General features: G+C 42.2%; 1 protein-coding gene and 1 long non-coding RNA gene across 3 annotated transcripts in view; one reads left to right on the top strand and one right to left on the bottom strand.

Moving 5' to 3' along the window:
* Positions 1–15,868, top strand: part of BICC1 (BicC family RNA binding protein 1) — a 103,188-nt gene that overhangs the window by 82,971 nt on the left and 4,349 nt on the right. The window contains exons 10-19 of the mRNA XM_083439913.1: positions 993–1,179; positions 1,713–1,871; positions 2,488–2,684; positions 4,487–4,628; positions 5,643–5,799; positions 6,831–6,996; positions 7,748–7,787; positions 9,136–9,290; positions 12,206–12,362; positions 12,991–13,151. Coding sequence (XP_083296039.1) covers positions 993–1,179; positions 1,713–1,871; positions 2,488–2,684; positions 4,487–4,628; positions 5,643–5,799; positions 6,831–6,996; positions 7,748–7,787; positions 9,136–9,290; positions 12,206–12,362; positions 12,991–13,151 — 1,521 coding nt within the window. The remainder of the gene's footprint in view (positions 1–992; positions 1,180–1,712; positions 1,872–2,487; positions 2,685–4,486; positions 4,629–5,642; positions 5,800–6,830; positions 6,997–7,747; positions 7,788–9,135; positions 9,291–12,205; positions 12,363–12,990; positions 13,152–15,868) is intronic.
* The window catches only part of LOC310677347, a 69,626-nt gene continuing 64,987 nt past the window's right edge, over positions 11,230–15,868 (bottom strand). For both annotated transcript variants that reach the window (XR_014511106.1, XR_014511107.1), the window contains one exon: positions 11,230–12,338. This is a non-coding gene — a long non-coding RNA (uncharacterized lncRNA). The remainder of the gene's footprint in view (positions 12,339–15,868) is intronic.

Genomic DNA, 15,868 nt, shown 5'->3' with positions numbered 1-15,868 from the left:
GACATGGCAAAGTTAATAAAGATCTGAGCCTGTAGTGTAGCAGTTGCATTCACCATGCACCTATTCAGTTCAAACTGGCAAAAATATGTTGTTTACATCAATTGATCTCCAGGTCTTCTGTAGATTGTAGATTTAATTCATGTTGGTAACTGCCTCCTTCCCCCTTCAGAGACAAATACCAAAGGATAAATTGTTTTCAATGTGTGCAATCTTAAGTTATGTGACCAGAATTGGAAAGTTTGAGCAGGGCTATGCAGAATTTCTGGTTTGTCAGTGAACCTTGGTTTGCATTAACTACATTGACACATTGCACATGTAACATTGTTAGCATATGGCGGGGAAACAGCCTGAGTTCATGAGGCTGGGAGTGGGGGTGGGTGCAGGATATAGGGGCTCAAAAGGCATGAACTTGAGAGGGAGAATAATCAGTAGCATACACGGTTTCCATCCTAAAATGGATGGGAGGAAGATTTTAGCTCAGGTACAAGCAGCATTTTGGTTGTTGGCAAACCTTGCTCTGTGATCAAACATTAGGCAGAAAAGAGGATGCTGGAAGTTGTGGAGTCCATTAAGGCTGACAGGATCTCACTTTTCCTGTGTATATAAAAACGTAGATTTGATACCAGAGCTATTTAGTGTAATTCTAAGTAGTTGCAGGAGAAATGAATTTTTTACATAAACACTTGTCCCATTTTGAAAGATTATAAAACATACACATCATTTAAATGATTGTGTTTTATCTTGTAAGGGAGAAAATAAACAAGGCTTGTTGTACCATCCCTGTGTTCCATAGTTCTTCCTTTAGAAAAAGGCAAAATGTTAAGTAATCCCTACAAGTTTTGCAGACCTGACTGCCGTCTTTCTATTAATACCAGAGGATGAGTTTGGCTTGAGAGTGGGTTTGTAAACAAATTCCTCTAAATGTTGCCAGTTATCAGAATCCCTTGGAATATTTCATTGCATTTCCTTGCTTGCATGTTTCCTCCTTACAGTCTGTAATTGTGAAAAGTGTTGAGCGAAATGCCTTAAACATGTATGAGGCACGAAAATGTCTCCTGGGCCTTGAAAGCAGTGGAGTCCCCATGGCAACAAGCCCATCCGCAGTCTCGTGTCCTGTTGGCCTCTCATGTCCTGGTTTGGATATCCTGTCCTCAGCTGGGCTAGGACTTACTGGACTCGGTAAGATGTCTACAGTACTTTCCTGTACTCCAAAACTTCACACTATGAGTTGGGTTGTGGGACAAGCTGTGTGTTTTAACCATGTATTTAACTGAAGAGGGGTAATGGAAGATATTGAGGGTGGGATGTGAAATAACGGCTTTGGGGCAATGCTGTTGGCAATGAAGGAACAGCTGGTGTAAGAGACAAGGATAGGACAGAGTTGGGTGTCAATGGGATTTCTGATTAAAGTACAAGTCCATTGGCGACCAGTTTCCAAAGAGTGTTGTTGACCTTGCAGCACTAGAGTTTAAAGAGAGAGGGAAGTACAGTGCCCCATGTCCAGGTAGCCCCAGCATCACTGGAGGGGGAAGTAGCTATCATGGGAAGTATAGGTTTATGTGGACTCCTCTTTGAAAATGTCAGTCCTCCAATGTGATATTAAAGCAAAATTAATTTGAAGAATTTGATTTATTTTTTTAAAGCATTGTTTCATTAATTCTGTGCAGGCATGTGAGGAGTAAGTTACCTGTCTTGCTTTTTTTACTTTGTAGGCCTCCTTGGTCCAACAGCCTTGTCTGTCAGCACGTCCACCACACCAAATTCTCTCCTAAATGCTCTCAATAGTTCTGTTAGTCCTTTGCAGAGTCCTAGTTCAGGCACTCCCAGCCCAACATTGTGGGCATCTTCAATTGCCAATACAAGTGCTACAGGTTAGTAGGTCTCGTTTGTTTGATTAAAAAAAAATACAACTTGAACTTTTGCATAGTGAATGGTAAAAAATGTTTTTAGAGAGAAGCATGGGATCCAAATTATGAAGAATTCCCAAGTTCCACAAAGTTTCCCCAACTTTTCATGTTGTTAACACACTTTTTAGACATGCATCATTTTACGACACAGTAATTCAGTTTTGCTAGCAAACCGGAGGTTAAGCTAATGCATTTCCAGCCCCAGGAGGAGTGTGGGGAGCGTTCGCACAACACACCTACACACTGCAGCCAACGCACTAACGTGTCGTGTCACAGTTTGAAAAGCTCTCGTTTATAGCATTAAAGTGATGTGATCAAGTTTATGTCTCTTCGTTGTAATGACCTTCTTTACAGTGGAGTATCCTAGGATAGAGCACTTCCTTTGCAGAATGTTCCAGGTTCAGTCATTGACATTTCAAGTAGCAGGACTGTGCAATAGAGAGGTGCCGGCAGTTAAGCAAAAGCTGTACTGGAGCAATTGCCTGGCTGGCTGTGATTGCTGCTCTATTTAATTAAGATTTTGTGCATGACTGCAATTGAGAAATGTTAGTGATCTAGAAGTTGTTACATTTTCTTTCAGGCTTCTCTGCTATTCCCCACCTGATGATGCCATCTACTGCCCAAGCCACTTTGACCAGTATTCTTCTATCAGGAGTGCCAAACTATAGCCAGAACACGCCATCTCCCCCTCCTGGCTTGACCCCTGTCGATATTCATGTCAATGGCATGCAAGCGGAAAACAAGAAAAGCTCAGCTTCTCTAAATGGTCATGTAAAGGTAAATTGATTTAGGCTACAATCCTAAGCATTCCTCATTGAGAGTATGCCATTGAACTAAGTAAATATGCTTAGGATTATGCAGTCAACGCATATTGAAAATACATCTAAGTAAATTATCATTTAGACAATAAAAACCATATGTTAAAATCTTACGTTAAAACAGCAAGCAGAGTATAAAAAAATCTCCTACCTTGATTAATTAAGGCACTTTGTCATCTAATGGTTATAAACTGTAACACAGTGGGTAAATGTGGAGATTGTGGTCAAACATTAATTTATATATCTCCCTCTGTACAGGTGGGACAAATCTGAGGTGGGCACCTTTTTACTATTTATAGGCTGAAAGTAAGTCTGGGGTCTGTGTGCTCCCTCTCCTCCTACAGTGAAGCTGCCAGGAAGAGGTCGGAAGCTTTAGGTTTCATTTTTATTTAAAAACAGTTTAGTTGCATGTACCAACCCAGACAAACTGTGGTTAGTTATAAGGATGATTTGCTGAAACCAGTCAACTTCATAAACCATGGTTTGATGTTGGCTTGTTTCAATAAATAATAGTTTAGACTAGCCACAGTTTTTCAGGATTTGGACATAAAGCTGAGTTGCATTTAAATGAAAATGAACACTTCTGATCTCCTCATTACTGTACTGAAGGAGAAGAGAAGGAGGAGCATATGAGACCAAGGCTTTTTCACTTGTTAAACCATAGTTTAACATAGCATCCAGATACAGCCACAGAGTTGGTTGTATTTTAAGTCCCATTTGAAATCAGTTCAAGCCAGCTAAAGGTCTCACTAATGTCAATAGAAAGCAACCAACCAAACAATTTTGTGTTCAATCACTTTGGCACAAAGATAATTTTCAACAGTGACAATCTGAACTCACAGTATTGGAAGAGTACATCAGTGGATGGCTTCTGTGGGGCATGACAAAAGTCTTCTGTGGATTAGGGTCAGACATAAATATTCCATTCAGTTAAACTATGCTTGATCTTGGGGAAAGAGTGGGTGTGCTGTTTGCTGGGAAAGGCATCTGGGTAAGCAGGGGATGACTCTAGTGGTGCCCTTGAGTGTACATATTGTACTGCCATTCCCTCCTAGGAAAGTTGCTAAAGTTCTGCTCCTTGTGACATTGCTTGCGAGCCAAATCCCCTGTTCCTGACATTGTCCTGGTTTGCATTTCACTTTAAACCATAGCTAAAATAAACTGTGGTTTAATGTGAATGGACAGAATTCTAGCCCGTGCAGCCAAAATCATGGGTGCTTTGCTCCTCTCTTGCTGGGAATCAAGCTGTGCTCTGGCTTGTTGTGTCATCTGAACCTGCTCTCGTCATTTATTTCTCTCCGAAACATGAATTGGAAGCCAAGGTTTGTTCCTGGCCTAATGCTTGTGGTTTGTTTGGGGGAAAGAAACCATGACCCAAGTTTGGATGACACGATAAGCCAGACCATGGCCTGTTTCCCGGCAGCAGCAGGGAAGGAGTGCAGCACCCAGGATTTCAGCAGCATGCAGTAGCACACAGCTTCTTCCCATTAAACCACAGGCATTTTGTTTTGTTTCAAATTACGGTTGCTTTTCTGTGTTGTGTGAAACGTGCCATTAGGTTTTCTCATCTCCACCTGGGCATCTCTTTCATGACAGGCCCTGCTCTGTATGGGCACCCCTCTTGCCATTCATCAAAGGACTTTTGCTTGTGTAAATGCTTAAGTGATACACTGCTCTTTTTTTGTTGTTCTCAGTGGATCTTTTTCAATCAAATGTTTTATAGTTTAAGATTATGACTAAACATTCTTGCGACTATTCCAGACCTCAGCTATGAAATATACTGCACTAACTGCTGCATCACTCGGTGAAAATGTATTGGGTCCAAACCACAGCGATCCATCCAGGCAGACAAATAGTCATAGTGCCTCTGAACAAGTGACCACCAAGGCAAATGCTGGCGAAGGTATAATCAAATAAGCATTTGTGCTTTCTCAGGTTGCCTTATCCTCTCAGATGGGCAGGGTTACCTCTCCTCCTGAGAGATTTGGGATAAGCTTGTAATTTAATTGGTGATGAATCATTCTAAACACCAGCTGAGTAAACGACAAGCTAAGCGACTAAGCAGATAGGAAGAAATTAAGAAGGAGCTGCCAGTTTCAGCAGGATTCCCAAGTCGTCGTCATGCTAAATATTGAAGAGATGCTCAAGTTCAAATAGCTGGTCGAGGATTGCCATTAAATCCATTGTCACTCATCTTACACATGAGTTCGTCAGTAGCTTGGCTTGGAATAAAACATGCCGTGCTTCATTATAGAAATGAGCCTTGGGCTTGCATGCTTCCCCTCCCCTTAGTTGGAAAGGGAGGAGTTTTAAATCTCCTGTCCCCAGTTTATTCTAACCTGCAGTTTCCTGAACTCAAGCAAAATGGGAAAGAAGGGAATGTATGAGCTCAAGATTCATGGCAGCTTTCACTTCAAACAGCAAACCATGCTTTTATATTACATATGAGCCAGACCAGTAAAATTGCTCAAATCGAGGTTTTTATATTGCACTGTAAAATTCAATTTCTTAGTTTCATGGTATGATGAATGATAGAGGTATAGTATGGTTCACATAGCTTCTAATATTACACCTTCAAGTGTGTATATGGCTGCTATAGGTCTCTGTGTATTGCTTTGCTGAAAAGTTTGGTAACAGAAATTCTGCACCAAGAAAATGTGAACCATTCTTTCACTATACAAATGATATATGAGCATGCTTTGTGTTTTTATTGCAAAGTTCTGCTGCGCATAGTGGCTGTGTTTAACTATTTTTTCAGTAAGCTGTCATGGAAAGCTGCAAAGCTGCATAATAAATTGAAATGCACAAAGCTTCAGTGGAATCAGTACTATAGAAGGATCTTGGTGGCTATCAAATTAGTTCCTATAGTGACAGGATTTGTGCTAGCTTTAAATCATTAAATCTTTGTTCTTCATAGGTTGCAATGATGCCTTTGTGGAGGTGGGCATGCCAAGAAGTCCTTCACATTCAGCCAATGCCAGTGATCTCAAGCAAATGATGAGTTCCTCCAAGCAATCCTGTGCAAAGAGGCAAACAGTAGAACTGTTGCAAGGCACCAAAAACTCTCACTTACAGTATGTCACATTCATAAATATGACTTTATAAAGTACAGGGAGGCAGTAACATATTCTACATGTTCTGGCGAAGGGCAGGTAGCTCTGCCATTAATAACGGTCTTACTTTGGAGTTAAGGCTCTGCCCTGAAGTAAGAGAGCTTCTCAAAATTCATATGGATGTGGTGATCTCTTGATGACCCACGTTTGACTCTCATGATTTTTGCTTAATTGAAGTGCTACCTGTATGCTAGTACCTAACAGAGAGTCTCTCAATGTTACCGTCCCCCTATTGCAGTAGAGGTTCCCTAGGGCTGAGAAAACAAGGCTTGCACAAGGCTACATAGTGAGTGGTGAGATTTCAGCAGGGAATTTTGTGATTTACAGGTCAGTCTCATACCCACCACACTAGCTCTCCAAAAGAAATGTGTGGGGTTCACAGCATACTTTCCTCAAGACAACTCTTCAGTAACTTTTAAGGCAGGCTTTTTAATATTGTCATAGTGATGTAGTTGCGACTTCTTAATTGGATGTGGGTTATATTCCCTGCTTATATTCCCTGCTTAAAAGTAGGGAGCAATGTGACCAGATCAGTACACACCAATAAGTTGGCACACACTTAAATAGCCTTTCCCACTAATCCTTGGTCTGTGAGCAGCCACATGGGCCACAGGGAACACATTCATGCACTCTTACATCTACATACCTCCAAAGATGCTCTCTTGGGAAACAAATGAGCCAAACTCTCTTATTCACACTTTGAATTGAGTTTTTTGGGAAGTTAATGCAAATAATACTGGTGGCCGTGGAAGCTAAAGCCAACATTAGCAGACTGCTTGCTGTGTCACCTCTGAAAAAGCAAGCTTTAAATTCTGTACAAAGTTATTATTTGCATTCCAGTGCTTCAAGATGAGCACCTAATCTGTCTTGTCCTTCAAAAATGTTTTCTTTTCCTGTTGCTTTAACTGAGAACAAAACAAATGCTGTTAAGATCTCTGCGCACTTTAAAAGCAAATCCTGCTCCCTGAAAGAAACCCCTCTCATCTTTACAGCACCACAGAGAGGCTGCTTTCAGATTCTGAGCTGAGTGGTTCAGAGAACCCAGTGGCTGATAAAAAGGCTCCTGGAAGTGAACGAGCAGCTGAGAGGGCGGCAGCAGCCCAGCAGAATTCTGAAAGAGCGCGCCTTGCCCCACAGTCGTCATATGTGAATATGCAGGTACTGAGTATTCGGTAGCTTAAGCCCGAATTGTGGTGAAAACCAGGAAGTGGCCAGATCTGGACTCCAATTATTCTGGCTCCTTCAGCCCTTATAACTCTCTCTCTCTCTCTCTCTCTCTCTCTCTCTCTGTGTGTGTGTGTGTGTGTGAGAGAGAGAGAGAGAGAGAGAGAGAGAGAGAGAGAGAGAGACTTTTTAAAATGCACACAATTAAAATGCATACCCTAAGAAGGATTCTGCATGTGCCAGTCTACATATGCCTGGTCCATAATTGCAAAAGGATGTCCCATTACGAATATGGCAGGAAAAAGCAGGCAGCCAATCTACCCCAAGGGGGTTGGAGCTCACACTGTGATAACTTGGTGATGGAACTTGGTGACCAAAGCAAAACTCGGCATGCAGAAATTTTTCAGTGCTCCTGCAGCAGTAATCACATGGTGAAGAAGCAATTTTTAGATCAGACTCCGAATACCTTGGAAAAAGAGGCTGTGTTTGAAAATAGTAGAATGGGTGAAGGTTTAGGAATAACTACAAAGCTATTTACAGCCCTAATTAGCTGGTTTTAAGTGAAAGTTTTAAGTATATCAAATGTTAATTGGACTTGCTGGCACATTGTTGTTCAGTGCTTAGTGTTCCCCCTAGACAAACTTATGGACCGTGATCAAAATCTTTGTGGCTTGGAGAGCAGAGTACTGGCCTGACATTTAGTGAGAGCAGTGATTAAGCTGCCTTCTGTGTGTTTCATTTTTAGGCATTTGACTATGAACAGAAGAAGCTATTAGCAACCAAAGGTATGTGGGACAACTGTGACTTGCAGCATATATATCTGTTTGGTAGCTGAGCAATGAAAGGGTTCATGCTTCCCTCCCCTGCTGCCCTGAGATTTGGCTGGGTTGGTTGCTCAAATCGAGAAGCTGTATCGTAGACAACATGTTTTGCAATCCAAACTTCTCTGTGTATAAAAACTCTGGTTCTGCTGTTACAGTGTGGGAGAACACTGTAAACTTGAAACTTCTTGGTCCACAATAAACTTGTCTTGGGGCAGGTGGTTGGAAAGGATGACACACTCATGTTTCATCGGGAACTTTGTTTTCAAGAAACACAGGCCTCATCTGCTACTTGCACCATTTTCCTCTTGTATAATCATGCTTAGCATGTGTCCCCTTTTTGCAGCAACTTAGATGGAGGGGATTGCCTCCCGGCTGCGCATCCTGTAAACACAGGGGAAAGTGTTGGGGGTTCAATGCCTTCCATATTTCTAAGCATAAGCAACAGCACCCCAGTTGGAATGGGTGCTGTGTTCATACATTAATATGCACATCTGGCTAATCCCCATATAAAATATATGTAGAAGGATCACAGAAGTCATTGGGAAGTGAGCCTCGGTCTTGTATACCTGAAGGAGCGTCTCCACCCCCATCTTCCAGCCCAGACACTGAGGTCCAGCGCCAAGGGCCTTCTGGTGGTTCCCTCGCTGGGAGAAGTGAGGTTACAGGGAACCAGGGAGAGGGCCTTCTCAGTAGTGGCACCTGCCCTGTGGAACGCCCTCCCTCCCAGCAGATGTCAAGGCAATAAGCAACTATTTTACTTTTAAAAGACTATTGAAGGTGGCTCTGTTTAGTTTTTAATGTCTGACGCTGTATTGTTTTTAATATTCGGTTGGAAGCCGCCCAGAGTGGCTGGGGAATAATAATAATAATAATAATATATTATTATTATTATTATTATTATTATTATTATTATTATTATTTTATTTTATTATTAGCAACACAGCGTTCCATCGTGGAGGGCTTGGACTCACCTCAGTTTTCTATTTCTCTTTTCCAAATAGCCTCCCTCTTTCTTCTGCCATATATGCCAGAACTTCTCTATAAGGAATGAGATGTGCATGCATGTATGTACAAATGCCCGCAGCACACATTATTATATATAAGATACTAAGCTTGTATGTGTTATTGGTTTCTCCTAACACATACAGAATTGTAAATCCCTGCAAGATTGGAGGTCATCACACCATCTCAGTAAATGTGGAGGGAAGCAAAGGTTAAGAGCAACCTGTTTTGGCTGAAAGACGCCATTTTTATCCAAAAACGTACAGGGTTCATGCTTACAGGTATGCTGTCTTTTGTTTTCTTTAAGCTATGTTAAAGAAGCCAGTTGTCACGGAGGTGAGGACACCGACAAACACCTGGAGCGGGCTTGGCTTCTCCAAATCAATGCCAGCTGAAACAATCAAGGAATTGAGAAGAGCTAACCACGTGTCTTATAAACCATCCATGTCGACAACTTATGAGGTATGCAAAACTGCAAGTATGAGTTTTACTATGCGTGCAAGAAACTGGGGCGACTCACCTGAACTTTGAACATATGTACCGATTTGCAGCGAACTTGAAGCTCCAAGATCTTAAGAAGGAGCAACGCGGCATGTTCTTTGACTTCTCTAGGTTTAACTCTTCATTTATTTATGGAGTCTGTTAATTTTATTGGGTTTTAAAAACAGGTTCAGCATAGTCTGTACATCAAGCAAAGAACTAGAGAAATGTGGTCCTGTGGATGTTAAAAGGGTAAAAAATAGTCAAACGGGATCAATCCAAGGCTGTAGTTCTGTGGCAGATGCCCCAGTGTAGTCGGTGGTGACCACCTGTGTTTTTTTTGTAGAAGTGTCTGCAAAGCAAAAGTATTTTCATTTCTAGCTTGAATGAATAATCATAATGGACTGTTTTCTAGAATGCAGCCGCAACTAATTGCAGGCTTCACAAGACTTAAAACTTGTCTTTGTGGCTACACAATAAGACACATAATTACTGAAGGTTCAAGGCCTCTGAATTCGAAAGTGGAAAAAACCGGGGGGGGGGGGAGAGAGAGATTCTACCTGTTGGCAACTGGATCCCAGCATGGACATGATTCATGCCACGAGGTTAAGTTACATGGCAAGTGCAATGCAGATTCCCAAAGGGAATCATTTTGCAGTGGCTTCTAGATGGAGAGGGGATTGTAATGTCATGATCTACTGTGGCTTCCTGGTAGCAGAGCTGTGGTACTCTTGGTTGACAAGGAGGGATGAGAAAGCAAGAGTAGTCATGCAGCTCCCCTGCTCAACATTTCAAGGTCTTCGGCCTTGTGCTCCTCCTACAGCAAATTTCAATTGTGGTAACACTGCAAACACTCAACTTTATAAAGGAGCATCTCTTTAGATATGATGCCAGATCTTTACCAACGCCAAATGTTTATGGGTTTTGCTGCCATTCGAATTTTCTGGGGAGTGGGGTGCGAGGGATTCCCCCATGAGAGTGTTAACAGGGGCAGGGTGGAAAGTCTACTGTTCAGATGTCTAACTGATAGGTGGAAAACACCCATGGCAGAAACTGTGCTTTCTCTTTTGCAAAGTCAAAACATTGCATTAAATGAGATATAGGCTTTTTCGTGAACCATCTTCACAACTTATGAATAGTAAATGATAAAAATGGGTTTTCCTTAGGAACAGGTTTAGTTTGGCGCACGCTGTTCCTCGTACTGTATATACTTTTAGCAGATAAATGTTGTCTCGTGTGTTTCACATTATCTTCCAGCCATTTTACTTGTCTCCCTTTTTCACAGGAGTTTATTAGGAGACTAAAAATGTTTTCTGTCTCTGAGTCACTTGGCTGTAGCCCAGAAGCAAACCACAGCCTGGGTTCCTTGCTCTGTAAACTATTTCTTCAGAGACTCCGCCGCTCATTGTTTTGCTTTGCTTGAGACATGTGGGCAAAATAAAAACCATGGATCCCTTTGTTTTCCTGCTTATACTGGGCTGTTTTCAGAACTTCCATTGGTATTAGAAAGCACTTCTGTCACGGTACTTTACATCATTGATTCCAAAATGATTAGCCCAGGAGTTAACCATGTGGGCGTGGTCACAAAGTCTCCAGTGGGTCACATGACAATCTCAGTGTGGTGAGGAGCATTCCAGGTCATAGTTAAAGACTGGCCCTGTGAAGGCACTGTTGCATTAGGATGGTGCCGTTTTCTTTTTTAAAAAGAGCTTCACGGGTTTACTTGTGATACGGATCATGAGTTTCTTACCCTAAAACCAAAGTTATTGAGATGTCTCTTACAGAAAACGGGAGCAAGCCCAATAAAAAGGAAGGGTAGAGTTGAAAAGGGTGCCAAACATATTACAACCATGTTGGTGATTGATGTGTGCTTCAGTAATTAGCTACTGCCAAAATGAATGACTAGGTGGCACAACCTTGGCTTATTGCATAACTATTGTTGCTTTTTTATTTATTTGATTTATATACCACTCTTTATCTAAAGATCCCAGGGCAGTGTGCAACATAAAGAACATAATTTATGCAGCATAATAACACACAGTATGATAATAAAATAATCATAACAGCAGCCCCTTGGACGCACCCACCCACCCATTTAACCAACCATGGCTGAAGGCCCAAGTAAAGAGGGATGTTTTCACCTGGCGCCTAAAGGCATGTAATGAAAGTGCCAGGCAAGCCTCTCTGGCGAGAGCATTCCACAGATGGGGAGCCACCACAAAAAAGACCCGTTCTTGTGTTGTCACCCTCCAAAGCTCTCAGGGAGGTGGGACATAGAGAAGGGCCTCAGATAACAAGCACACAGGGTCCAGGTCAGTTTATATGGGGAGAGATGGTCCTTAAGGTATTGAGGTCCTGAGCTGAGTAAGGTAGTATGTGTTCCATATATGCCGGTGAGTACAGAATCTAGTTGGTTGCAAGCTTTTTTGTTTTTAATAAGACCCCAGAGCCCAAAGTAAGTACTCAGCAATATATCCTAGTGCAGTCCTTGCTGAACTGCACCCCTTCAGGCCTGGGTGTTCTTCCATGTCAAGAATGCTCATCTATCACCTTTCAGAGGTTGATAGTTTACACTTCTCCTTGATGTGGAATTATTCTGTATAGTGGAATTTTATTTTTTAGAACTTGGAAATATAGAGAAATATGTCATTTTGTTCCTCTAGTGAGAAATGGGATTAAACAAGAAAGGGTGTGCTCCATTCTCTCTTTTTTCTCCTCCTCCTCTCTTTATCTCGGTCTATTCCACTTGCTCACCTTCCCAGGGTGGCTCCCCTACAGGGGTGCTCTCCTGTAAAGGAAAAGAAAAAAGTCGTTTCAGGGTGACCATTATTTAAGGTTTATAAGGAGCCTTCTCCCAGTTTTCAGGTTATTCTTATTCCTTCTTATCTATCTTGCAGGGTTCATCAATGTCTCTCTCGCGATCCAACAGCCGGGAACATCTAGGAAGTGGTAGCGACTCTGATAACTGGAGAGATCACAATGGCATTGGCCCAGCAGCCCCTGGCGACTTTGTTTCTTCCATTGGCAGCCCTAAAAGGAAGCAAAACAAATCAAGTAATGAATTTCTGCTTTATTTTTTATTTTTTAAACTTGAGCATGACTTCTGCCATGCACTATCATTGGCTTGGCTAAAATTTTGTCCCGAGTCTAGCAGAAGCAAAGTTGGTTATTTAGTTCTGCCTGTTAATTGCAAGTGTTAAAATCCTAGGACAGAGTTAGAAACTGGGTGTGTGGCAGTAGGGACAGGTTTCTGAAAACGGCTGCCCTGAATCATGGGTCTCCCCTTTGACTCTGTAATGTGTTGATCAACTTCATGGCCTGATGTCACCATATTGAGTGTTGCCATATTTCCAACACCACATCATTGATTGGCTGCTCAGTGTCACGACATTTAGGATGCTGTGTAAGTTGAAGCACACAAATCAAAGGTGGGGGGGTGGGACTTAACACAAGGCTGCCCTATTCAGGAGCAGCCCCACATGTAGTTTCAATCTTTGACTTTCTTTCGTAGCACTTCAGTGAAAATAATCCGGCTTGATCATTTGCCTATGGGTGGGCTGGGGTTTAAAGTCTACCTGTCACAGCGGCTTATGCACAGTTTAAGTAGTTCAGTGGGATATCTTTTAAAAGTGAAATGCAAACTGTTTGGAAACTCAAAGGTACTTCCTCTCTGAACTTCCAGCTGAACATTATCTCAGCAGCAGCAATTACATGGACTGCATCTCCTCGCTGACAGGAAGCAATGGCTGTAACTTGAACAGCCTATTTAAGGGATCTGACCTGCCTGAGCTGTTCAGCAAACTGGGTTTGGGCAAATACACAGACATATTCCAGCAACAAGAGGTCAGTGTCTGGAAAAGGCATTTTTTTGTTGTTGTTCCTGCTAGAGTGTTTTGATTACTTTCCAAACTAAATCGCTCAATTGCTACCATCTGCTGCGCTTTCATTTACTATTCTGTGAAGACCACATATTCATTCCTTGAATGTAGGAACAGCTAGCTTCAAACCTCAAGTGTTTTCAAAGCACTGTGCTGAGAGAAGCAACTCTGGTTTCCAGTGTTTGCAAGCATATGTGGACGCATGCTCTGTAGTTCATTGGCATCCAACTTGCTGTATGAGTGCTTCATGAGTGACATCGTGCATCAGTGGCTTGTGACACATTTGCATAAGAAACAGGAGAGCCTCTGGCCCTGCCTGTTGTCATCAGGCCTTTGCCTCTACTGCAGCATAGTGCTGCCTGCTTCCCAGTTCAACATACTAAAGCATGGGTAGCTAACATGATAACATGATACATGGGTAGCTAACATGTTGGACTATAGGTTTCGTGATCCTGGAACACTGACCATGCTGACTATCAGTGATGGTTATTGAAAAATGTAAGCTTTTATCCCTGTGCATAGTTTGAACAAGGCACATAATTCAGCTTTCACTGGAGCAAAACTTTGATTGCCTGGACACAAATCTAGTATTTTGTGGCATGGCTTACACAAAAACTTGGCAAAGCCACTGGTCTCCTTTGAAAGGAAAGGCAGGATATATTGATGATGATGATGATGATGATGATTTATTTGTGTCCCACCCATCTGACTGGGTTGTCCCAGCCACTCTGGGTGGCTTCCAACACATATATAATAACATAATACAACATCAAACCCTATACTGGACTGCCTTCAGATGTCTTCTAAAGGTAAATATAGTTACTTATCTCCTTGACATCTGATGGGAGGGTGTTCCACAGGGTGGCTGCCACTACCAAGAAAGCCCCTCTGCCTGGTTCCTGGTAGCTTCACTTCTCACAGTGAGGGAACCACCAGAAGGCCCTCAGTGCTTGATCTCAGTGTCCAAGTTGAACGGTGGGGGTAGAGACGCTCCTTCAGGTATACAGGGCTGAGGATGTTTAGGGCTTTAAAGGTCAGCACCAACACTTTGAATTGTACTCAGAAACTATGATGTTATCAAGTGTACCCTGGAGTAGCAGTACCTAATCCTGGGGGAATGTCTTCTGACATACTGAGTTACAAAAAGAGTGGGCCATCTTCAGCTCAGGTACAATTGCCACACTCATATACCAAATTCTGCCTTACTAAAACCAGGATATTTGTGAGCTGCTTTGCTCATGCTTTGCCCCTCCACTCCCTTCATGAAAGCAGGGGAACAAACTAGGAAGCTGCAGTTAACCATAGCTTCCTGTTACATGCAAACTGAGAAACTGTGGTCAGTGGCTTCCAGAGAAGCCTGGATATGAAATCGTGACTTAAACTAGACATATGATTCTGGCTTGTTTGGAAACCATTAACCACAGTTCTCAGTTTGCACATAATAAACTATGGTTAACTGTGTATTTCTGGCTTGTTTCCCCACTCACACAAAATACGTAAAGCAGGAGCCAAGGGACTGCATGTGAGCATCCAAATCTTGAGCCTCTCCTGGCTTGTTGAACTAGAATATAATTGTGCCATCTGTCTACCAGCCTGCCCTCATCTACTCAATATTGCTACTGGCCTTCTTTCTTATTTTTGTAGTAGACTCTTGCGAAGAGGTGTGCCATCTGGTGGTATAGATCTGATGGCTTACCATCTGAAAATTCTGAAATTCACATGTCTTTGAGAATACACACGTATGTGTGTTCAGGATGCTGGATATGTGAATGCCCTTGAAAACTTGCTTTTCACCCCGTCGTTATTTACATGAACAATTCAGCAGCACATAACACTGTCAGATCATTTCTTAGGCACCAATGTGTTAGCTCCCAAGATTGAGACTGTAGCTGCTTTCCTCTTCCCAGGCTTTTTAGCTTGGTGCAGCACAGCAGCTAACTTGGCATTTTGGAAACTGGGCTCATGGTTAGGGATTTGCATTCTTAACTACTACCTGTAACCACAGGACAAAGCTTGCTTTACAAATCCTGGTTAAAAAGGAGAAGTCTTAACTGTGATCCCAGGCAACACACTAAGCCAAGCTACTGTGCTGAACTAATCAAAGAAGCCCATCGAGAAGCAAAGAGGATGCCTGTTCCTCTCCAGGAACCAGCATGTTCACATGGACACTGTAAGTTGTACACTGACTTACTGTGCTGTGTGAACCAGGCCATTGTTTTGTTTTGTTTTTCTAGGACAGGCATTTGTAATGCATGTAAGACAGAATTTGGGTAAGCGGAGATTTCACTCCCTCATTAACAAACTAGAATTGAGCAAGAGTTCATTTAAAGCTTGCATCGAAACTCCTGTAAAACAGACAGTGCATTATTTAGTTACAGAAATCAGGCACAGATACATTACATTGCCATCTTAAAGATTTAGCATTGCATTAAAGGAAATTTCTGAAAGGACGCTATGAAATTGGATGGACAAATCTATCCAGTCCAGCAGCACCATTGCTGATCAGCAGGTAGGCTTGTACTGAGACAGAGTGTTTCCTTGCCCATCTTGTTGGTTTATTTTCTCAATCTAGGAATGTACGGATAGGGTAGAAAGGGTGTTGAGGTCGTTCAGCTCTTAGCCCATTTCTCATTGAGGTCTTGACCTACACACATTTCTAGTAGTACTGTTCCCATCTCCTCT

This window comes from Podarcis tiliguerta, assembly GCF_965153285.1.
Source record: "Podarcis tiliguerta genome assembly, chromosome: 5".
Classification (NCBI taxonomy): domain Eukaryota; kingdom Metazoa; phylum Chordata; class Lepidosauria; order Squamata; family Lacertidae; genus Podarcis; species Podarcis tiliguerta.
This window is presented reverse-complemented; position numbering and strand designations above follow the sequence as displayed.